At 33.5% G+C, this 25,258-nt stretch overlaps 1 protein-coding gene across 1 annotated transcript in view; it reads right to left on the bottom strand.

Moving 5' to 3' along the window:
• Nucleotides 1-25,258, bottom strand: part of ERBB4 (erb-b2 receptor tyrosine kinase 4) — a 1,062,086-nt gene that overhangs the window by 155,962 nt on the left and 880,866 nt on the right. The window contains 1 exon segment of the mRNA XM_033113116.1: nt 6,283-6,468. Within this exon segment, the coding sequence (XP_032969007.1) occupies nt 6,283-6,468 (186 nt within the window).

Genomic DNA, 25,258 nt, shown 5'->3' with positions numbered 1-25,258 from the left:
CAGGAAGTCAACCCAATATTAATTTTTCTTCTAGTTTGAGATTGAAAAGCTAGAATTTTCCCTTTGCTTTTCTTCAGTAATGGACTATATTATTCAAATAATTACTCCTGACCTCAGATCTTTGCCAGTTCACTGGCGGTTTCACATGTTCTCAATATTACAAACAAACCAGTTTCTAACATGAAAATTGGAAATCATGTGAATAGCACATGTAGCAAAAAACTGTATAGGAAATCACACAAGAATGGAAGATTCAAGTTCTTCATTCCAAAAATCAGATATATTAAATAATAGATTATGTCCTTCTACTCCCACCACAGTCTAAGAAGAAATGTTTAAACTTTTATATCTGGGATTTAAAAATTAGATATTTTTTAAATGATATTATCAGGGTATTCGAACTATGAATGTACGCGTATGTGTCTTTCTTAACTGTTTTCATCTCAAATATTATCCCAAGTAACATATTCTTACTCTATGCTAAATAGCACATTCTTACTCTATGCTAAACAAAATTTTTAGCAAATTACAAATATTATCTTATTCTCATAAATACTCTCTAAAGTAAGTACCATTGCTATCCCCATTTTCAGGGTGCAAAGAGAGATTAACTAACTTGTCTAAGACCACACAGCAGATAAGTGGCAGAATTGGGATTTCAAACTAGTCAGTCTGGTTCTAGAATCTGTATGCTTAACACAAGTTAGTGTTAACTTGTACATGTTAAATTCTTATAGTGTCACTTGTGATCAGTATTTATACTACATAATAATTCAAAGAACAACTTTGAGCTTGCTTTATTATATTTTATAAAGAAAACATTCAGGTGAAAAAATTCCTGCATGAATGAATAACTAGTACTTTCTCCGAAAATGTGACCTAGATGCTGATGATAACACAGCAAGAATTCCTTTAAAGAAGATAAAAAGTGTTATTCAAAATAGAATCTTTTCTTTATGGGTTAATGACGAGGCACAACTGCAGAAAAAAACCTCATGTTCTTCACCACTCCTCAAATTCAGAACTGCTGTGTGTGTGTGTGTGTGTGTGTGTGTGTGTGTGTGTGTGTGTGTGTGTAGAGGAAATGTAGAGGAAAAAGCACAGAATGGTTTAAAGACCTGGCTGGGGCCTCAGTTACCTGGTGGAATAGAACAGAATCCAGACATCTCAATTTATGATGTGTTCTTTAGGACTTCACTTCCCCCCATTTTCCTCATCTATAAACTGGGAGAACCATGGAATTATTAACTACAACTAGATTAGGTAACACAATATACATACAGCACCAAGCAGATGCCAGGAGTGTAAGACCTGCTTTATCTGTATGGACGTAATCATTATCAGAGTTCCTCACCATGAAGTCTGTCCACTCACAACTCACCTCCTCTTTTTAGAATCTGCTACATTGTCTTTTAAGTTGCTTGCCGAACTGTTAGCAACAACTGTGAGAAAAGGATTGTCAATATTGTCTTCTATCCTGGATTCATAGAACACCAGGCAGGCATTGGTAGTGTGTGAATGTTAAATAATAACAATTCTGCTCTGCATACCAAATTAAAGTAAGTTACAAATGAAGCATATGCTGAGAAAATATGGCTCCCTCTGAGAGACAATTTTGGTGTTTAAATTTGTGTTTCTATTACATAAAATTTTGTGGAATAATGAACCAATGGAAGAATGGACAGAAACTTGAAATATGGATGCAAATATTTTAGGAATACTTACTTCCTTATACATAAAAAATGGATTAGTGGTTCCACTATTTACCAGCTGTGTGAATTTAACCATGTTATTTAAATTCTCTGTGACTCACTTTCTCTATCCATCAAATGGACATAATAATGATACCTCATGAATCTTTGATGACACAAGTTAATTAATGAATAAAATATACAGTAGTGCACACAGGGTAACTGCTTAATATTAGCTATAAGTATTATTTCTTCTACATACTGTTAAACTTTACACAGATATATCACAAATATAGATTGGTTATTTTACAGCATCATACCTTCTCCTCCAAGCTTTGTCAACAATAACAAAAAAGCAATGCAGCCAAAATGAAAGTGAATATGGAACAATTATGATGATATTGCACTTAGTTTCATGACTCTTTCTTGGTAAGATTTGAAAGCAAAGAAAAAGAAGTCTCTAAGTTACTGAAATAGCTATTTGTAAAATACTTGTTTACTCAGACTATGTTAGTCATATTTTATAGACATTTATAAAACAATTCTTTGTTTTGAGGTTTTCAACCACTAGCTAATAAAAGGAGATGGTTTTTGAATACTCAATGTTCTAGGAACTGAGCCAGGGACCTTACATAGACTATTTTATTTAATATTCGCAAATCATTGTAAGGGAGTGTATTTGTTTTCTATTGCTGGAACTAACTACCACAAATTTAGTGGCTTGAAACAATATGAATTTATTTTGTTACAACTCCGGACATCAGAAGTCCAAAATCAGTTTCACTGGACTAAAATCAACGTGTCAGTAGGCCTGGGTTCCTTCTGAATGTTCTACGAGTGAATTTGTTTCCTTGCTTTTTCCAGCTTCTAGAAGTAGAATGCATTCTTCAGCTTGTGGCCCCATTCTCCATCTTCAAGATTTACCATTCCGACTCTGCTTCCATCTTTATATCTTCTCCTTCTTATCTGATATTTTTACCTCCCACTAATAAGATTCCATGGATTATATTGGGCCCACCCACGCAATCCAGTATGTCCTCCTCATCTTAAAATCCTTAATTTAACTGCACAGTTCCTTTTAACATGTCAAGTAACATATTTAAGATTCTGTGGAATGTACATGACATCTTTGTGGACAGAGGGTTGTTTTTCAACTTACCACAGGTAAATACTCTTCTACACACTTTGCACACGAGGGAAAAAATGTAATAATTATTAACTCCATTAATAAATTGAGAAACCAAATTCAGAGAAGATTAATAACTTAAACTTACAAAACCAAAAAATGGCCATCAACATACTAAAGTAGGTCCTTCTGACCCTAATATTGTTTCCACTATACAATTCTTCCCCCAAAGGAGGAAAACAGATTAAGAAAAGATTCCCTCCTAAAGGGTAGATTTTTCAATTGTCTTTATGAGTTAAAATATTTATTAAATACTTTTCCTAAATGGCTGCAATATGTAAGACCCAATTTTAGGTGCTGAGAAGAAATATGAAGCAGACCCAGTCAATCCCTAGGTAATCCCCTATATTTAAATGCCTGTAACTCCTAACTCCATACCTACAGTCCTGACCAAATTCAACTATCTAATTGACAGCTCCAGTTTCACGTTCTATAAACTTGTTCAATTTGCCATGTCTGGAACTGAACTTTCAATTTTTTCCTACAAATGAATTCAATCCCTCAGCCTTCTCCACGTTGGCAAATAGTATCACCAGACTCCCATCCCTCATCACCTACAGCTAATCAGTAATCAAATGCCTTAAATTGGTCTCAAAAATATATCTTAATTCCCTTTATGTTTCCTTATTTTCATTATTCCTCAGATTTCTAACTGGTATCCTCATTTCCATTCTTCTATTACCTCAATCTATTTTCCATATATAAACTGGTATGAACATAAATTGGATTATGTACATAAATTGGATCATGTCACTTCCATGGTAGAATATTTCAATAACTACTTACGGAATTTATAATAAAATGCAAACTTTTCAGACTACACAGGGTTACTGCCTTGCTCCGTTTAGGACATTTATGTGTGTGCCTGTGTCCTGGAGTAAATACTTTAATAGAGCCTCCTTTCACTTCTAAAATTGTTCCATTTAGATGATAAATTACTTCGTCACCATATTTATAGGGCTCCCTGTAATCTTTCCTGTGCTGACATTTTCTTCTCATAGCCAAAGTCTTATCCCTCAGGACTCATTGGGGTCTGCCCTGCAGTCTCCTTCGTAATTATTTTTCTTCAAAATCTGAACCACAGTGTTGAATCCTGTACTTAATTGCTTTATTTGTTGAATGCCTGTTCGTGCTCTTAGGGTATAGAGAGAGAAGCAGGCTCAAGTTCATGGTTAAGCTCTACACACCAGTCAGCACTGTACCTGGCACGTGCTGGTAGGTGCCCACCAACATATATTGAAGGATTAATGACTAAACAAGCTCACCGTATAGTAAGAGAGAGTTATGTAAACACATAGCATAACTTTAAAATAACAAAAATGCATTCAAGATACCAACAGCCAAAACTAACACAGAAAAGGAAGAATCACATCCATTTGAAGAGGAAAAAGGTTGACCAGGGAAGGCTCCATAAGGAGAGGAAGCCCAATGAGTGTTCGTGCTCTGTGAATCAGGAAGCTATGAAAAATGATTTCTCAGCAGACGAGATGGCATTTGCAAAGGCAAAAAGGTTTAAAACTGTGATTATTCGTGGAACTCAAAGCAGTTTCTATTATTAGAGTGTACAGTCTTGCATAAATGATGTATTAATGCCATGTATCCCTAAGGACAAAACCTAAATTGTGGAGAACACTGCAGGAAATATAGAGAAGAAGTAAGAAATTTGAAACTTAGTTTTGTTTTCATTTATAGTGCTAGGATGATTTGAGAATTCCGATTGCATATTTAGCTCACCTTATAAATTATAGAAGTTCTCAGATAAGTAAATCACTTTTTGAAGGGTTATATTTGAAATTTCATTACCATAAAGAATCCTCTCAGTTGTGAGTTTATCATGCAATATTCACAAAATGATAATACCTGGTCCATAAGAAACTATAGTAAGATTTACGACATATAAAACTAAATCTGGCTTTTCCTTCAAATATATTTTTGGGTTTACATTTCAAGAATTATCTCAAATTTCTGCTTCTTTGAGTAATGCATTTTTATTAATTCTTAGATTGTAAAAAAAAAAAAAAAAAAAAAAAAAAAAGAACAACAACGACAACAAAAACAGGCTAAAACTACCAGATTGATATTTTGGCATTTATATTATACAAATACAAAGATGAACAAAATGGTAGAATTTATAGAATATCAGGTCATGTTTTAATGTAACTAAGAGTTGAAATAGGGAATTGAATCTCATCTCAGCCCTGTTTAAGCAGGAGAAAATTTTCAAGAAATATCCCCGGTACAGATAATCATAGTGGTTTCTTGAATGTAAAGAATATGTACCAGAAATTACACACTGGTGGACTGCAGGACATGAATGTTTTGCTTCACTTCCAGAGCAGTACAAAGTTTGAGCCACGATTTAAATTAGGAGAAGTCACATAAAAAAATTTAGTTCTGGCTCTGCTTCAAAAATTGTAAGATCAGGTAACTGGTGGGAAAACCACAGTCCACTACAGTTCACCACAGTTCACCTCCCCCATTACGCCAGTTATGGAGATCGAGGACACTTCCTTTATGTACGTTACAAGCCTGAGACATGGTGCCAGACCAAAAACAAAGCAAACAAACAAAAAAACCCCAACCATTAAAGACCAGTTGAGAATTATCAAAATGTTTAGGAAAATATTTAGAAGTTGACCATTTGTATTACTGAGAATGGAATGTACATGCTAGTTTAATAAAAGAATCTAAAAATGGAACAATAGAGACATTCAACCTTTTGTTTCCTATATTTTGTTTGTTCACCAAACTACACCAAAACAAACAAAATGCCAAACAAATCCAGTATATATCTTCAACACTGGCACATCAGACGTTCTTAATGCTACTCTCTGAAAGGACCAAGGGACCAGAACATCCATCCTCTCAACACCCTTCTGATGATGCACTTATATATTTAGATTTTCCAGTAAGATTTCACTTGACAAAACAATTTCATGCATTAATAATAATAATAATAATAATAATAATAGATAATCTTTTAGGGCTCTTCACTGTGCCAAAATTTTAACATATTCTGATATTCATATTTTTAAAGATTCACCACCTAACAAAGAAACTTTTCTGGACTGGGTCCTTTCCATGTAATTTTTCTATTGTTTTCCTTTACCTTTTCCTTATCAAACACAGGTATATGTATTTTTCCTTCTTACCAGTAAGCTTTTTGTTTTGGCTTCTTGTCAATATAACATGAATGGTAGAATACAATCATTCAAAAATATATCAGTATATCATGTGTTTGATCTGTGGTTTGAATGTAAATATCACCCTAATATACCTTTTAATAGCAAATATAATATATTCCATTTAAATAGATTGAAAAACTTGACATGTTTTCAATATCAACACTGTTGTAGGAGACATAAAGTCAGAAAGTTATTTCCATGGAAAGTGGTGTGCACTTACCTTAGCTATCTGGACACACCAGTTAAGCAGCAGCTGTGATCCAATGTTATCCTTGTGTTCATGGACATAATCCAACAAGCAGCCATGGGGCATGAGCTGTGTAACCAGCTGGATGGTTGGGCTCAGACACACACCCAATAACCGGACTAAGTGTGGATGGTCCATACTTGCCATGATCAGAGCTTCCTGTAAGAAAAAAAATATAACACCATGATTTCCATGCAAAGTTCTTTACAAATATGGTTACTTGCAGTACGCTAATGGTGCTGATGATTTTAAAATGTATTCTCACTCGGTGGAGTCAATTAAAAATGAAAGGACATTAAATTCTTAAAGTGATTTAATGCAAGTAAAAGTAAATGAAAAACAAACACATACATATATTAAAATAAAAACGTTATATTATAGAATAAGTGCATATCAAATTAATAGCATTTTTTCTATCTTTGTAATATGGACTATATTGGATTTTGTTTACTGCCAAAGTCGAAATTGAATCCTAACTTATACTGTGTATTTCTAACCTTTGATCTTTGGTTCTAGAGAATGGTAATTTATACAGCTGTAGTTATTTACAGGTAGAGTAAGGTGATTCAAACATAAGTCATCCATTATCAGTGTGGATTCAAACAACATATACAGGTATAATTTATGAATTACAAACATCAAAACTTAAACAATTACAAGTAACATGCCCATTGTAGATTTATGTGGAACAATAAATATTTTAAAAAACATTTTGATCCATAACTTTGCTGTTGCTCAAATATATTTTATTTTTAAAATTATATATGATGTCATAATCATAGAATCATAAAATTTGAGAGCTAGGTGAGACTATACATATCTGTCTATTCCAAATTTATGATTTTGTGAAATAAGAAATCATTTCTAGGTTTTTTTAAAACTCATAATCATAAAGATCTTTTTTGCTTAATGGAGATAAAATGTTTTTTTAATGCATCCTAAATTTAGCTTCCAACAAAAAGTTATTCAAGGAGTCTTTATTAGAATTTGAAACAGGTGTGACTTTACATACACACACACATCACACACCCATACACAGAGGAGGTGATATATATGACAGTTTATTATCAGTCAATTTACCTATATGAAGGTATGTTTATTGTACTATTGTTGAACATTTCCTGTAGCTTTGAAATTTTTTAAAACAAAAAAATCAAGCTATATTGAGCTTCTGTTTAAGACTGCATGGCAAATTAAATACACATGTTTATTTCCATACGCTCTCAATTTCACTATACTAACAATAAATGAATTATTAAAAAACCAGACACAAAAAAATCATAGAAAGGAAGCAATAAGGACAGAGTACTAGAAGTAGGAAGTGGCTAACTAGGAGTAACTGACTTAGCAAACATTAGACATCTGAAGCCTAACTTAGCAGGGGGTGGGGTGGGCTGGGGGGGCACTAAAAAGAAATCCAATTTACACCATAGGTGTATATCACCAAAGGCTCAAGGAGAATTAGCACCACAAACCGCTGTAAACAGAGCAGGAGGGAATGAGTTCAGTAAGATTGCTTCAAAGTATATTTAGGAAGAGATCAGACTACAGATCTCCTTGTCCCCTCCATCCTTAGGAGAAGCTAAACAAACAAACCAAAACAACAAAAGAAATTGTGCACTATAGATATTAGGCACAATGGAAAGAGAAGTATTCTGATGAAAATACTATGATTATTATATATATTTATAGACAGTGAACATTGGGACAACTAGAGTTCCTATTCCCAAATGAAAGTATTTTTAGACCTTGTATTCTATATCCAGGAAAATTTTAACCAGTGGATATACAGACATGTTCAGACCTGTACGTTCTAAAAAAATGTATCTCAAATGCTTCCTTTCTCTGTTAGATGAGCTTATTAAATAAAGGGCAGAGGGTAAAAGAGTGTATTAAATTGAGGAAACAAGGAAATAACAGTGAAGGGATATTTCAGAATAAAAGCTGTATAAGACTGAGGTAGCAGTCAGTCCCAACTCAAGTAGAACAGATAGTTCTGGGAATGGTGATTCAAGAAGATAGAATTGATAAAATACCTAATGAGTTTAAAATACATTAAGAGTACCTCTGGAACTCAATGAGGTGAAGTGGTTGTGATAGACACATAGAAAACTAAGCAAAAATTTTTAAAAAATAAATTAATATGAAATGAAACACAAGACATGCACAAGGAAAACAATAATTATATTTACTACAGAGCACAGCTGGGGATAGTTATATAATCATAACAACATAAATATGAAATGCTGATACAAACAAACATCCTATGACTATACTGGAAAATAGGGGGAAAGGAGGGACACTTCTGAAAGGTGGTAATGGAAAGAAAGTGAAAGGTATATTCCTGTTGTTCAGTGAGAAGTTACTACTATATGAGACATAACACTGAAAGAAACAAAAATTGACAATAAAAGCCTACCATTTAGATATATGGAGTTAAGTTACAGGATAAATCGCCGAAAAGTTGAAAGTGGTTGCTTTGAGCAATGGAAAATGGGGTCAAGGAAGGGGGAGGTGAGTAGCTAGAGACTGTTGTCATCATTAGACTTGTAGAAGTATCTGGCTTTTACTATTATTATCTTAAAGCTATTTCTGAGGACATTATTCACTTTTAACCTCCACTACTATTTTAATGGTCTTGAGTTCAGCTGGGTCTAAAGATTAGTCACAATTATGAGGTATGTCTAATGGACTATATGGATTTACTGGATCCAGCTGGGGTCTTATGTGAGGTGTAATGTTCTATGTTTTGAGTAAAGAAGAGTGGGGGCAGTAAGGGCATATGCCTGGAGAAAGGAGTCATCCATTGTCGAACAGAAGAAATCAGCTGGTAAGATGGTATTAGCCTAACTCAAAGGATTTTGGCTTTGAGTCTTTATGGGCAGAAGCTTAAATCATCATTTTCCAGATGGCTTTCAAGTAGTTTAGGTCTTACAATTCCCCCTTCCCCAGACACCCGAGGGAATTAGATGAACCAGAGAACAGGGGATCACACCTGTTTCGATGCATCCTTGCTGAGACCACCAATGCAATACCTTGAGGACTGGCAGCCCATGGAGAACTGAGAGGCATCTCCTCTGGCAAGGACATTGCATCCTCAGGTGAGACCCATCAGCAGTTCCAGGGGTAGGACCTCTCAGTGGCTCAGAGAGAAGAGAGGCTCCATGTGGGTGGAAGAACAGGCAAGAAAGGACGCTACAGACTCCAGAGGGTGCTGCAACTGGGAGACTGGTTTATGAGGGTATATGAGGCACCCAACAGCTTCCCAAACTATTAGGGAAAGTTTCTTTGAGGGATGGAGATTCTACATGACCAAGAAAGCCAGAAATTTGAGTTATTACTATTAACATCTGGATCCTAGAGCCGGAAATATTTTGGTTTTATTTTCTGTAGATTTCAATAAACTTTTGAAATAAAGCAAGCCACAGTAGTTAGAAGGAGCATGCAGACAGGAATGTCAGCCAATTTAAATTGCCTATTATTTAATTTAGTATTAATATTAATTAATTCATTAACTCAATATTAATGTTAATATTAAAAGTGTCAACCAGAGGATTCCTGCACTGAATTATGATGTGCACACATATAAATACACACACACCAACAAATAAGCAAAACATCTAGTCAAATTAAATATCTAATTTAATCAAGTACAAAATTAGATATTTAATTAGACATTAAATATTAGATACCTAATTAAATTAAATGTGTACTGATTGCATTCTTTCTTTTTCTGGTGGTTTTTAGTCTTTCATGTGCATGAGAACAACTTAAGTTTATCATCCCAAGTGTAGCTTTCCTGGCTGCACTGCCAGATAATCAGGTCTAAAACTGGATCAGAAATCTGCATCTGTAACAAGTTTTCTAGATGAAGCCATTGCAGGAAATATGAAACTCTGAGAACTTCTAGAATATCTCCATTAAATGTGCGTCTCTGTAATCCATTTCGAAAGCAGTAACATGCAGCAGTGTTTTGATTCTCATTACAAACCTAGGAAGCAGTCTAAAGAGGTAGTGATTTTCAGCTATAAAATGAGGAAACCAAGGTGACTAGTATTACTGCCCCAGGTCATATGACAAGTGATTTCTGAATTTTAGTGTAGTGCTATTTATTAGACAGCAAATTTGTCTCTCTCTCTTTATATATATATATATATATATATATATTTTTTTTTTACTTCAATTCTATAAACACTTCACACTGTAGATGCTTGTCTTGATAACAAGAAGATAGCCCCAGACACCTATATTATCTCTACCTCAATTAATTGGGTCAAATTATACTTTAGTTCCTGAGAAGCAACTAAAACCAAACAATACCTTTGCGATTACAGGTAAAATGCCATCACTTGTGCTTTCACAAAAAGCCAAAGCAATATATCTCTGATTTCCTGAGAGTGCTATTTAATACGGGCCATTTCTTAAGATAAGGAAAATGATGAAATTTCAGGTAAAAGAGATTTTGATGTTATTTCAGATTTCTTTTTCAGGATAAAACATATAAACAGTGTTTTTGTTTTCTTTTACATTCAAGGAGTAATGATAATTCTATTCTAAATATGCATTTGAAAAGTGCACATCAGAAGAGTGTAAAAAAAGTGGCATGAAAGTTCTCTCTTTAAAAAAATCTATTAGTAAATCCTGGCAAAAAAGCTGGAATTGTATTAAGGAAAATTGCTCATCACACTACAAAGAGTATTTGATACCAAATTGCAGAGTATTTGCATAATAGTTCTCTTTTTTTTTTTTTGCAAAAGAAAAGATGAACTAGACACTAATTGTAGGTTTTATTTTTTCAGAAAGGAAATAGCAGATGGCTTTTTGGGGGGACAGGGAAATAGATAAAGAAAAGAGAATGTGGATTCATTTAGAGTGATGAGTGGGATGGAAAGGGAAAAGATTCCAATGCTTTAATAATGGAGTGTTGGGTTTCAATAAATTACTCTGTGTTAAAATTAATAATGTCCTCTATTATGCATCTTGTGTGGGGCCTGTGGAAGGAATTTTGGAATCTTAGCCGCTGTCACCAGAAATTGTTACCAAGGCCACTGGAATAAATACAAATTGACAGGTGCATCATCTATTTTTCCGCAAATAAAATTATTCTCCACTTTGGTTTTACCTTTTGTTTTATACATTTTTTTCTTGGAGGTGAGTTAAAGGATTTTCTCATTGGGCAGGGGTAAAGACGTAACAGGTGCTATAATGAAAACTAAAGCAAGGATATTTTATTTATAATGAGGTCTGCTTTGCACAAGGGCATTTTTTAAAACCACCAAGGGATGACCAGGGCTTACACAAGAAGCTCTAAAGCGTGTGTCCCATTATTCTCTAGCCTATGATATTTGTTTCTCTATTTCAGTCTGATGGGAAGACATCTTTGTACAATAATAAAAATGAACAATACCATTTGTCACATTAAGATATCATTTTGCTCAGCCTTCAGATGTTTATACATGGCCACTTAAACTTGTTTTCTCACTCGTGTTGGTTAGTGGTTTCACACACACACACACACAAACGAAACAAAACACATATGGCCAGTAAAAACTTATGGGCTATTCTGTTTAAAAACAAATGTTAACTTCAGCCAAACTTTCACAGTTTCATTATGTCAACGGTCCATTAATTCAATTACTCCAGTTGAAAATGGGGGAAATCTCATTGTACCAAGGATAAGAAACATAAAAAGGGGGATAGAGAAAAAGAAAAGATAGACAATTAATGTGGATATATAAACCTGTGCTTAACGCAGATTTGTGAATGCTGGCAACGAATACCTCCCCTAAAGGTAGTGAGAGTGTTGGTGATGAAGTAAACAAAGAAGATAATGATGAGAGCAGTAGAAAAATGAAATAAAATTATTGGTCCATAATAATGTTTGACAAACCTCTTTTGCTGCAGATGGTACCCAGATAAAAAAATAAGTGAAATCTCCATCTGTTCCCTCATGTCTAGAATAAATAATTATTTGTGCGAGTAGTGAGAGGCAATTAGACAGGCTGAATTAATGCGCCATCAGTTTAAGTTTGTCCACATTGCTCAGTGGCCTCAGGACACCTTTCCAATCTCAGGTATCTCTTTTGTGGACTTGAACAATCAAGATTAGGATCCTTCCTACTTTTAGTCATTCATTTTCCATCTCATTCTATATCACCCACCCACTGGGTGGCCTAATCTTAAATTTAGATAGTACTTAACTGTGCTACCCAATGAAGGACTTGTGAATAATTTTACACAGGTAGAATTTTACTTTCTGACTGTGTTTTCTATCTACCCTTATTACACTGAATTCTCCTTCATCTTTATTTTTCTATCTCTTTGTTATTTAGTCTGTAAAATGCACCTTTACACCATTCCATTTTGTCCCTTTAATCATTTTACCAGTGTTTAATTCTAGTACAACTTCAACCTCACTCTATATTGCCACCTTCATTGAACCTACCAGTATATTTAGACGCTCCCTATTCTAAAGATAAAAGTTCTTTCAATTTTTCCATTTCTCTACTTTGGGGATATTTGGTATTCTCACTTTGGCTATTTATTCGTTTCAGTCTTTCACTCTTTAGGGCTCCTGTGTTTCTGCAACCGCCCCAACCCCCACCTCTAACTATTCAAATCTGTCTTGAAAAAGTTACCAATGACCTCCTTCTCACCAGTCAGCAGGTTTATGCTCTCATTGATGCATTTTCCTGACCTTCTGCACTATTTTACTTCACTGAATGCCTTTCATCTAGAAAATCCCTCTCTGTCTGATATACTATTTTATTGTATCCTACATCTTCAGTTTCTCTGAGTACTCCTATTACAATTACTGTCACCTGCTTTTCCCTCCCATACCTCAAATATGGAAATGCTACCATGTCTTTGTCCCTAATATTCTTTGCTTTCGTTTATAATTTCTTACATCCACATATTTTATAACTTTAAGAAATATGACAGTTATCAAAAACATGGAATCAACTGCAAAATTATGTGGATTTCATGATTTGATTTAGTTTGGAGCTGTTTAATTAAAATTGCTATTTACAAGATAGGAAACAAAATCTGTTAGCATCATATTCAACATAACTGCTTGAAATATCCCAAACATGAGAATTACGTTGTGCCCATATTCCAAACTTTCTTTTCCACTCCTGTCGTCTCTGAGCAGGAACTAATAGGTCTTTACATATGTATACCTCCCATATCATAACACCTACCTCAATCTTATTAGAGATATTTATTAAGTGTCTGCCATCTCTATTGATTTCTCTGAAAGTAATGATATTAGTTGATCATATTCATTAGTCCATTACCAAATTCTTGTCGGGTGTATGGCTCATAGTACAAAAGCAATGCAATTTTATTAATAATTGAACAGAAACTTTATTACATTTCCTCCTTCTCATCCTACCTCATCGTAGGAATCACCCACATTTCAAATATTTCTGGTCATTTTGTCATAGATATTTTACTGGAACTCAAATTTAAGGCACAAAGTAAATTTCTTCATAAGAGCTTGTCTGCTAATTCTACTAATTTTGTAAATTTCAGAAACATTTTCTAATTTGATTTTTAAAATCTTAGATTCATATTTGACATTCTCTTTTTAATTGTTTTCGATTCCACTCCATATGCAATATTTTGCCAACTCCTAATAATTGCTTCTTCCAATATAGCTCTCATGTGCATATCCTGTTATGCATTTTCATTCTGACTCCTACTTAAGTGTAGACTCACATGAGTACTGGAGAAAGAATGCTGATTTTTTCATTAACTCCAATATGTTTTTGCTATAACCTAAAAAAAACATCTGGCACTTTTTTGGAGTGTTACATACAGAGCCATAACACTGCATGCACTCAATAAACATGTGTTGAATTAAATTTGATATGTTGAAAATTGCAATAAATTTTGTAATAAAGAAGCTTAGACCATGCTGCATCTCTGATACTAATGATCTGTGAGATTGCCCTGTACATATAGCCTTGTGTCCCCCCAGATCCAGTTTCCATCCTTTTGCACTCTGCCATGTGCCCAGTAAAACTGACCCAAATGGATGTAAACAGTCTACCTTGCCCCCGGGCTTTCATGTGGGTTTAGCCAAAGAAAAGCAACAGCATGAAATTGAAGAGAAAACAGTGAGGTTGGTATTTATCCTTTGCCCTCCACACTCCTGAAGCCCTCTGCCAGAGGCTACAGCATCTGTCAGTTCAGGGTCACCTTCCCCTTGCTCCTCCAGGCCTAGCAGTTCTGTTATTAGTCTTTAGCTACTTCAACAATCCCTGTTGGTGTTCCTCAACCCTGCCCATACCTTTATAAAAACCCTTTTGCTAAACTCCCTTCCATTACTCCAACATATATACCATGCATTTCCTGCTGGGATTCTTCTGATACATTAATCATGAACAAGTCACATAACATAACACCTATTTGTAAAATGACAGACTAGGTCAGTGATGGTTAAGACATGGCATGCATGGTATACCAATAGGCCCTCAACTTGCCCATGGTGGCATTGCTAAGCAATCATTGTAGGAGGCCAATAATGAATCCCAAAATACGTCCACACCCTAATCCCAGGAACCTTTGACTATTCCCTTATTTGGGAACAGGATCTGTACAGATGTGATTAAGTTAGGAATTTTGAGATGGGGAGATCACCCTGACTATCCAGGTGTGCCCTACACAATTATCCTCATATGAGAGGGGCAGAGGGAGATTAGATGCAGACACAGAGAGGAGAGGCAATATGAAGAAGGGGACGGAGAGGAGGGTGATGCAGCCACAAGCCAAGGAACAACCAGAAGCTGGAGGGGGCAAGGAACAGATTTTTCCTTAGAGCTTCGGGAGAGTACGTAGCCACATCAATACCTTGATTTCCTAAGTCTGGCCTCCAGGAATGTGGTATAATATTTTCCTGTTGTTTAAAGGCATAAAGTTTGTGGTGATTTGTTATAACAGCCTTTGGAAACTAATACAATTACTGTATTCTGTCCTGCTTGGACTGGATGAGGACTCAAAATCCTTCTCGTCTCAATGCTTTAGGCAACAGAAACCAATTTACTGGGAGGTAAAAGTGAGATTAAACAGTATTGCCTTGATTTTATACATATTTTTAAAATTAATGTTGCTACCAAACCTTATTTAGTTTGGATGTATTACATTAGTCTAATCTAAATGATACAGATACTTTTAATTCATTTAGAAATTAACACATACATGTAATTAGCCAAATGATATAGTAGAGGCAAAGAGCTTATCACAATGCCTAGTAGACTCTTAGTTATTATTATATTTGTATTAATTCAATTATATCTAAAGGGAATGAAATCATTGGATAATAAAGGCATGGCCAAGAGTCTGGAGAAAAGCTGCAGTTGCAGGGCAAGTGGTCATTTTGACTTTTTAAAGTCCAGTGGGACATTTGGAATGCAAGGCAGAAAAACCTGACCAAAGAACATCAAACAGATTTCCTGTCAGCATTTTAGGAGCTGTTCTTTTCCTATTTAACCCTGTGGAGAACAAGAAATATCTCCTTCCATCTTCTACATAAACCAATCATGAAGAGTTAGGAGAAGGCCGAAAGTAGCTAATGGAGTTGCAAGAGAATTCCAAGGACTATGCAAGTCACCCTTATTTTACTTTTTAATGACTGCAAAGTGCAAAAGTAGTAATTCTAGCAATGTGGATGTGCCAAAAGGAAGCCATAAAGTTATGTATGCATAGAAAAACTTAGCATGTATCGGATTTGATATTATCTGCGGTTTAGCATCCACTGCCAGCCTTGGAAAATATCCCCAGTGGATAAGGGGGGACTATTGTAGGTAGAGCAGAGACACTTTGTAGCCTAATGAGTAACCTTAGCAAAGTTACAGAAAGAGAGGTATAGAGGTATGCGCAATTAACATTTCAGGACTGCTACAGAAGAACAAACTCAGCAAGGCCCAACGTGGATCTTTTGCAAAGGACACTACACTATGCCATAAAGAATAACAGCACAAACATACTAGAACTAGAATACTATCGCTTTCATTTTGTTCTCTCTATGAAAATCAATTTCTATAAAGTTTATTTAATCTGTTGGATAAGTCTTGTATTTAGTTTATCGATAGCTTACTAGTTCTTAGTAAACATATTTATGATATGTCTGAAGTCACCCATTAAATAATTTCTTGAGATCGTAAAAACAACTGCCGCTTTTTGTTAATTGTGCCTTTCATAATACTCCTGATTTTACATATGAATTCACTTAGTTCTCATGACAATCTTGTCTTATCCAACAGACATTATTATATCAATTAACTGATAAAGGGACTCTTTTGAATAGGATAAGTAATTGCCAAGATCCTAAAGTTAGTAAGTAGCCAAGCTGGGATTTGAATCTAGTTCTCATTGTATCCGCAGCCACAGCACTTTCTACAAAGTTGTTTCCTCAGCAATTATCAGTGTCAGTTAGGTAACCAGATAGACCCAGCTAATTTTGTGGTCATTATCTTAGTGTCCAAATAGGAACTGTCACTGATAAAATTAACCTCTTAATGGAATTTGCACAATGGAATTTGTGCTCAACTACCTAAAATTAATCCCCCAATAATAAAATGCTAAATAGCCTTGCAGAATGGGAATAATTCATGTCTTTATTTTCATTTCTGTATAGGACGACTTGATTGTAGGAGCGCGTAATAAATAATTTTTAAAAATCAATTTGACTTTAGATAAGAATCTAATAATTTTGGTAATAGATCACATTTAATCACTCAGAAATTTATAATTTGCTATTTTGCATAATTTTGGTAATTAATACTCAATTCTGTTTTCCTAGATATAGCATCTAAAAGAAGACATCTATTGTGTTTCTAATTTGCAAGAATAATCTGTTAATTAATGACAATTATATTAAAGGCATGTAACAACAAACAACTAAATAAAATTAGGGATATCCTTCCTTAATACCTCATAAAACATCTCACATACACTGCTGGTAAAAGTGCAGGCTGGATTGTATTATGATTCATTCAAGATAAAATAGTGAGTGACTTTAATTAAGCCTTTCATTTTTTACTAATTAGTCTCATGCTCACACAGGATAATTCATATATAAAAAATCATTTGTCCTATCATTTCTTTGTTTCTTATTTCCCCTACTTTTTATAATGAACTTAATTATTATCATCAGATATATTAAATTTAAAAACATGATTTATATGCAAGTTCTCATATTAAATATCCGCATCAATATTATTTTAATATTCTACACCAATCCTGATATCAAGGGCATTCAGATAGAGGCAATAAGTAGTAAAAGCCTGCATTAATATTATTTATGTTTTTATGTTTTTAATATAGCAGTAATAAATAATATTACCCACTCATGCAAAATAAATTATAATAAACCCTGAAAGAAGAATATATGGTGTCACAAATGACCCCTACTGCTAATGTCTTTGCTTCAGGAAGCTATCAGTCAAAGGATTGTGTGACTTTGTGACTAAACCCACACTGTGTGGTGGTTAGAAAGTGGCAGTGGAAAAAGGAGTACCTCATAAAAAAAATGTATCTCTGCAAGAAGGCATTGCTGATCTGGCATCTGAAACCAGCCACTGAGAATTAACCAATATTTTAGAAATGGAATGGCATCCTAGATTTACTAAACTAACCTAAGAAAAATTAATGCATCATAATTATATTCATCACCAGCAAACTCAAACAGTAGTGCAAAGCACTAGAGTGGTCACCGTGTTATATATTATTTTATTCTCTGAATAGAGTTAAGGCGTATTTATAAGGAATAGCTAGCCAATCTTTCATTCGTTCATAACTCATTCTCAGTATTGACTGAGAATTATTCTATACAGTGACTAATACAGCGGCTGGTATATAACAATTATCCAATATAATCAGTTTCCTTTACTCCTACAATTAAGAAAGTGGGAAAATGTCACATGCATGGGATGCACAGACCAACTTACAGGGAGCATCCAGTACATGACAGAGCAGAGTGAGGAATAAAACTGGAAATTGGGCTGGGATTAGGGACTGGAGGAGTTTAAATGATATGCTGACATTTGGATTTTATTCTAAGCAAAATGAGGATCAACTGTGTATTCTTGACCAACAAAACTCAGGTAACGTGGCAACACTGCCTGAGCATAAATCAGAAGGGAAGTGTCTAACAGCCAAGAGATTGTTTGGGAAACTGCTGTCTGCGAATGAGGTAATGGAATCCCGGAACAGAGAATGCATCCTGAGAAATCTGAAATGAATGCCTACCTTGCCAAAGGCGGATGCATTTGTAAAAGGCCTTAAACTCTGTCTGCTACTATCTGCAATGGGGTTTCCTATTCTCTCTCTTTTTAACCCTCCAAAATATAATAGATAGTTTTAAGGAAATTGTCTTGTGGATGATGGAAACCACACCCCAAAATCAAGATAAAACTTTTTCCTATTCTTTCTAACATCGATATCCTCTTTTAGTACACCTTCAGGCAGAGGGGAATGATTTGCATCCAGTGAGTAGAATTCCATTTCTCAGAATCTCTCTTTCATCCCATCATTCCCACAACTGGTTGCATTTTCTTCATAAGCCACTTAAGCCCTATTGATGCATTTACCCCCACCACAAAGTTTCATGTTGTGTTAGGCCCATTTCCTCGTTCTACATATCCTCTGCTTAGTATAGGAATAATGATAACTCTTTCCATTAAACAATTATGAAAGGGAAAAAGAAGTTACAGTAGTCAATAGACAATGTAATATCTAATAATGTCTCGGTTCTTTGTAGATATACACAGGGACAACTTTCCAAGTGTAGGTGTAGTGACTTTGGTCTGCGGTCTCTATTACTTGTTCCTGTTATCATTCTATCCCCATATATGGGGATACAACAAACTTTGAGGCTATTCTACTAATCTTCCCTACTGTTGATCTTTTTCAGCATCACAGCTTCCAGAATTTCTGAAGTCCCTGTGCAAATATTATCTAATTTTAAGGTTCTAATGGCCATGACTTAAGTGTTCCCTGTAAGAACCAGACTGAACTGAGACGGAAATTGTTCTAGGAGCCTAAATATAAGATCATTTTGAGACTTAAAAATAAAAAATTAAAGTCAGTAGTCATGATTATGAAAATTTGGAATTATTAGAAAATGTTTCTGTGGCACTTCAACTCTCAAGATATTTGCTTCAGTCTGTTTCATCAGAGGAACCAGAAAAGTATTACTTAATGATAACACTTACATAGGTTACTTAGATTAAAAGTAAAAGAATTCATATATTCAGAATAATTATTCATCACATCTTCAAACAGTATGCAAAAGCCACTCATAAGAAATAAATTCTTATCTTTTTAGGTATTTTAATTGAAGTTTATATAAATTAATATTCACAAATATGTTAAAACATGTACTGAAATTCATAACCTAAAATTTATTTCAATTTTTGAAATCATAATATACAGAAAGCAAGTATTTGAAGGTTTTTCTAAACCAATTTCACTGATTTTTTTAAGTGCAAACTATGCAATTAAATGTTAAGTGTGATTAAAGAAGCAACACACTTGAGAATATTTGCAATATCAGTACAGAGTTATGGTGCTTTTTAACATTAATGTATTTTTGCACATCTAATATATTTTCTTTGCAAATGTGACGGAAATATGCAAATATATCATTAAGTAGTTACTGGCTGACTTTAAAATAAATACCTACAGTTATTCTTGTTCTGAGTGAAGAGTTTCTAATGGAACGGTTTACTTTTTGGAGAAAACATTAAATACTGGAATTCATTTCATCAGTAAGCACAAAGATTTACTTAGCATTTAATATGTATCCAGCCATATTCTAAAAACAAGAATAAATTGCATGTCACATGACATTTATAAAGTTTCATTTCATAATTTTCATGTCTTCAGTGTCATTACAGATAAAAACAAAAAAGGTTATTTAGTGCTTATGATGTGACAAGTAATTTCAAATAGTACCACTGGGTGGTCGGACAGTTGAGAGAAATGAACTTTAATAATTTTTAAAAATTTCAGAATAAGCTGCAGTAAATAGAAACTACAGCCAAGCACATCAAAAATAATAAATATTGATTGTAATATCATTTAAGAATTATTTAGAAATGATTTATATTCTCAAGATTTTTGAGGTTGAGTACAATAAATTACCTTCCCTGGATAAATTACGCTTCTATACTTTAAGATTTATATTTTCTAAAATAAATTCAAACTAAAGTGCATTAAACAATGTGCCGTTACAAAAAGTTAGGATACAGTGATTATTTGTAACAAATGTATATCTGTAGGATTGGTATTTTATCTTCTTTAAGTTTAAAAAAAATGCAAGAGGAATGAAATCTACAAATGTATTTCTGTAGATATGACATGCTAATATAAACAATGTAATTGATGAACAGAGAGATTACAGAAGAGCCACAGAGGCTATTTTTTTGTCAATTATACTAATTAGCAATATATTCTATTTGTTTCTAGGTTCTGAAAGTGTTCACTAGAAATAAAAAAAAAAATCTTTGACTTTGCCTCTAAGTTTCCTTTAATTGTGTATTTCAAAGAATTTAAAAGGCAATATGAACATCTATTTTGTATTTGTGTTTCCTTGAGAATAATAAAAAAAATGTATTATGAAAAGAAAGATGGTGTACTAAATATTCTCCTTTCCCCATTAATTGTAAAGTAATTGCAAAAGCAAAAATCATGTCTATCGTGCATGTCTGAATGGCCTCAAGGAAGATCCAATTACAAACTGATATGTTTTCAACACATACAGCTTGCATATTTAATTCAGGTGTACCTCCAAAAAGAAACATCTCTTTTGTTTTGTTAAATCCACAACATGTTTCAGATGAGCCAGTCATTTTCAAATATTTTAGGATTATTTCTTGGCATTTGTTTTTTTGTTTGTTTGTAATTCATAGATGTATATATAGATTGTTTGATAGTATAGATGTGCAATTCATTGGGTAAATAATCATTTATATATTTGAAGATACATATGTTCATCAAGAACATGAGAATGGAGTCTCGATATGTTTATAAAACAAATATAATATAATAAGTGCTAGGACTGACATATTTAACACTTGTCAATCAAAATGTATAAGTCTCTGCAGGGCATACTAGAGCAAGTATATTTGATTTAACATTTTTTTCTTGATTCCTAGAAAGGCTATGCTATATTTTGATTTTAAGCACAGTTCAAAATATATTTTGAGCACTAGACAGGTTTTTCTGTATTACTGAATTTTAAACTTTTGTCCTGGATTTTGGCGTATACAATTAAAATTACAGACGTGAATAGGAACACAAAAACATACTTTATGTTTAAGTACTCATATAGAAAAGTGTAGGTACATGTATCCTGACATATATATATTACATGTATGCATATTTAGGTATATATGTGTATATTATACATAATATTAAACCCACTTATTTCACTTTCTTCCTCCCAATATAATATACACACAGATATGTATCTATATATACAAATAAATATATATAAAATATAAATACATACATTATATTATATATAAATTATATATATTATATTATATATAATAAAATATATTATATATATACATTATATATATAATATTTTAGCCATGCTTTATTTGTTGGTGCTTGTGTTACTATATGATCTGGAATGTTTTCACCATTACATTCCACATTAATTTAACAGATCCCTAAAAAATTATAATGATTATGTAATAAGACAAATCTAGAAACTTATTTGTAAAACTAGGAAAAAAAGGACTCTGTCAGGTGTATAAATATATGAAATTATGTAAAAATGTGTTAAGGCCACATGTACTAAATTTTAATAATTAAATAAAATTAAATCAAAATGAATTGATTGGAAAAACAATTAAAAATTGCCTCTGAGGATTAACAATAAAAAAATCAGAATATTTACACATTAAATTAGAAATATTTTTAAATATTAAATTACTTAAATGTAATGATTTTCAAAATTTGCAATGTACTTTGCAATTATTCCCAAATAGCCTGAATATATACACTTGCTATAACTTGAATAAGTATGCTGAGAAATAATGCATTTGAACAATAACATTTAAAAAAAAACATTTTCCAAAAATGTATGGTACATTGGTATTAAGTAAAGCACAAGTGTCTAACTGTCATTATTTATGCCCAGACTTTGTATTCTCAAATGCCTAATAAATGTTATAAATATTATTATGAAAAAGTCACTCTGAAATAAAGAGACAACTCTCAGATTCTGTGTCAATGAAAAATTATCTTTGGTAAAAATAATCAAAGTTGCAGATTTTCAGTTTAGTGGAGTTCGGATTATCATTTGAAATATCAAAATAAATTTACATATCTTATTTTTGTTATAATTAGCCAAAGTTCAAGAAATTTGCATCAAAACACTTCCTGCCTTGTTTCTCTTCACCCTATCAAATATGATGAACTAAAATTTCATGAAATTTTCAAAAGCAATAAACCAATGAAAGATTAAAATACTAGGGATTGCTTTCTAATAGCGATACAACATTCAGAAAACAAGCACGGAAGATGTTAACAAATTTGATTTAAACATACTTATGCATATTATAATACACCATTAGGTATCAAAAGCCAAATGACAAAGAGGAAATATATTTGCAACACTTATCATAAGAGTTAATCTCTCTTATATAGAGAGAGCTTGTAGAATTTATGAAGCAAAAGACAACCAACCCACTTAAGAAAGAGCACAGATCCTGACAAGATGATTCACAGAAAAAGAAACAGAGTTACACAGTCTTCTTTACAAAAAGAAAAACTGATGTTATAAATACAATGGAGGTATTTGGTATTGATTGATTTGATCAGCAATTTTTCTTTTTTGTTTGTTTTTTGCTTTTTGTTATAACCACTCTTGTCAAAATATTTCCTTTTATTTCTGTGCAGATCCAATCCTGGAGAACAGAAGCAAGAATTCTACTCTTCCTCTAACACATTTCCCAGACAACGTAGAGACTAGAAAAATACAGATTTTTGGAGGATTGTGTGAATCTATTCTTGTTTCTTTTAGTTGCTGACTACTGGATCGCTATGAATTTTAAACCACCATGAACTTAAGGATGTGGAGGTATATATTTGCCTTGGCCTTGGCCTTGGCTTTAGCTCTTCGCCTCCCAAATAGAATACATTATAGTCAATCCCACCTATATTGATGAAAAACATCAGTTTAAGACTCATCTTGTTTATTCATTCAGGTAATGCTTATTGGGAGCTGTTAGGAGTTGAATTGTGTCCTCCCAAAAAAGACATATTGAAGTGTTAATCCCCAGTACCTCACAATGTGACCTTATTACAGATATAATTAGTTAAGATGAGGACATTCTGGCACAGGATGGGCCTCCGATCCAGTATGACTGGTGTCTCCATAAGAAGCTGGCCATGTGAAGACACAGAGACAGAAGAGGAATACCACGTGAAGGTGAAGGACCACAGTGACACATCTACAAGCCGAGGCAGGTCTGGGTCTATCAGAAGCTGGAAGAAGCAAGGACAGATCCTGCCCTAGAGATTTCTGAGAGAGCATGGCCCTGCCAGCACTTTGACTTTTGGACTTCTAGCTTCCAGAATTGTGGAAGGAAGAAAATTGTTGTTTTAAGAAGAAGAAAAACAACAATAAAAAAAAGCACATTGGAATACAATTTGTCACTTTTCAAATTGGAAAAAAATCCAAAGATTTGATAATGTCCTGTGGTCTATTACATAGGCCGAAGGGAAACAAGTGCTGACGTACACTGCTGGTGGGAATGCCAAATGGATCAACCTCTATGATTGGTAATCTGAGCTTATCTATAAAAATTACAGATGTGACTTTTTGACCTGGGAATTCTACTCCTTGGAATTTATCCTACAGTGTACCTTCATACATTTGAAATAACATAGGTTCTTCATTGTGACATTGCTTATAATGTCAGAAGTCTGGAAACCACCTTCCAGCAATAAGGACAAGTTAAATAAACTGTTGTATAATAACAGCCTCTATTATAGAAGATATGGAAAAAAAATGCACGTGTGGAGTTTGCCGTCTTGAGTGTAAGGCAAATACAAGAAGAATATAAATAAAACAATGTTCAAAAACTAAAGGCCCATAATTGCAATTTTAGCTTTCAAATTATTGTGGGAAATTATTGCCTGAGGTAAGATCTTAAGCCAATAAAAGTTGGGCCAAGTCAAAAGGGTTTCTGGTGTGTCAAATCTTAACCTAACAGCATTTACAATTTATGAATTTTTTTGATTTATAAAATGTAGCACAGGCCAAAGGTATACATTTCTATTCCCTGAAGTAACTCATGATCTCTTCTTGTCTTCTTCCCTTCAGTTTACTTTTTAATTTAAATGCAATATCCATATCCAGAAAAATGTATCAGTCTGAAAATAATTTTGAAGAATCAAGATGAAGGAAAATATAAGAATGACAGTAAGTCTAAAAACATAAATCTAGTTAACATTCCAAGGACTTAGAAGTAAATGCCCACATATCATTTTATCAAATCAACCCAGACCCAGTTCAAAACAAATTTGTAGCCCTTTTGCATAGTTCTTATAACTTAGCCATCAGTATACTCCCTCTTCATGTTGTCCACATCCACACAAAAATATTTTTAGTCAGTCTTAATTTCTAAGCCCCAGGAACAGCGATCTGATTAAGTACTGAGAGTATAGAATGGTTTGTAACTGAGATTATATGTCATAAATCACTAGGTAGATTTTTAACTATATCAGTAAAAAAAAATTGAAAAAAAATCTTTGTGGAGTATTCTACAGACCAAATTCCATATTGATCACTAAATGAAAAATAACGATCATAAAGCTGATCATTATTACCTGTGTTCCAAATGTCCATTTTATATATAGCCCTATTAGAGTCATTTGAGTTCAATCCTCAAAAGATATCGTTTGATCAATTTGTGTCCACCAC

Source organism: Rhinolophus ferrumequinum, chromosome 8, assembly GCF_004115265.2.
Source record: "Rhinolophus ferrumequinum isolate MPI-CBG mRhiFer1 chromosome 8, mRhiFer1_v1.p, whole genome shotgun sequence".
Classification (NCBI taxonomy): Eukaryota; Metazoa; Chordata; class Mammalia; order Chiroptera; family Rhinolophidae; genus Rhinolophus; species Rhinolophus ferrumequinum.
The sequence above is the reverse complement of the archived record's forward strand: the minus strand, read 5'-3'. Positions and strand labels throughout refer to the sequence as shown.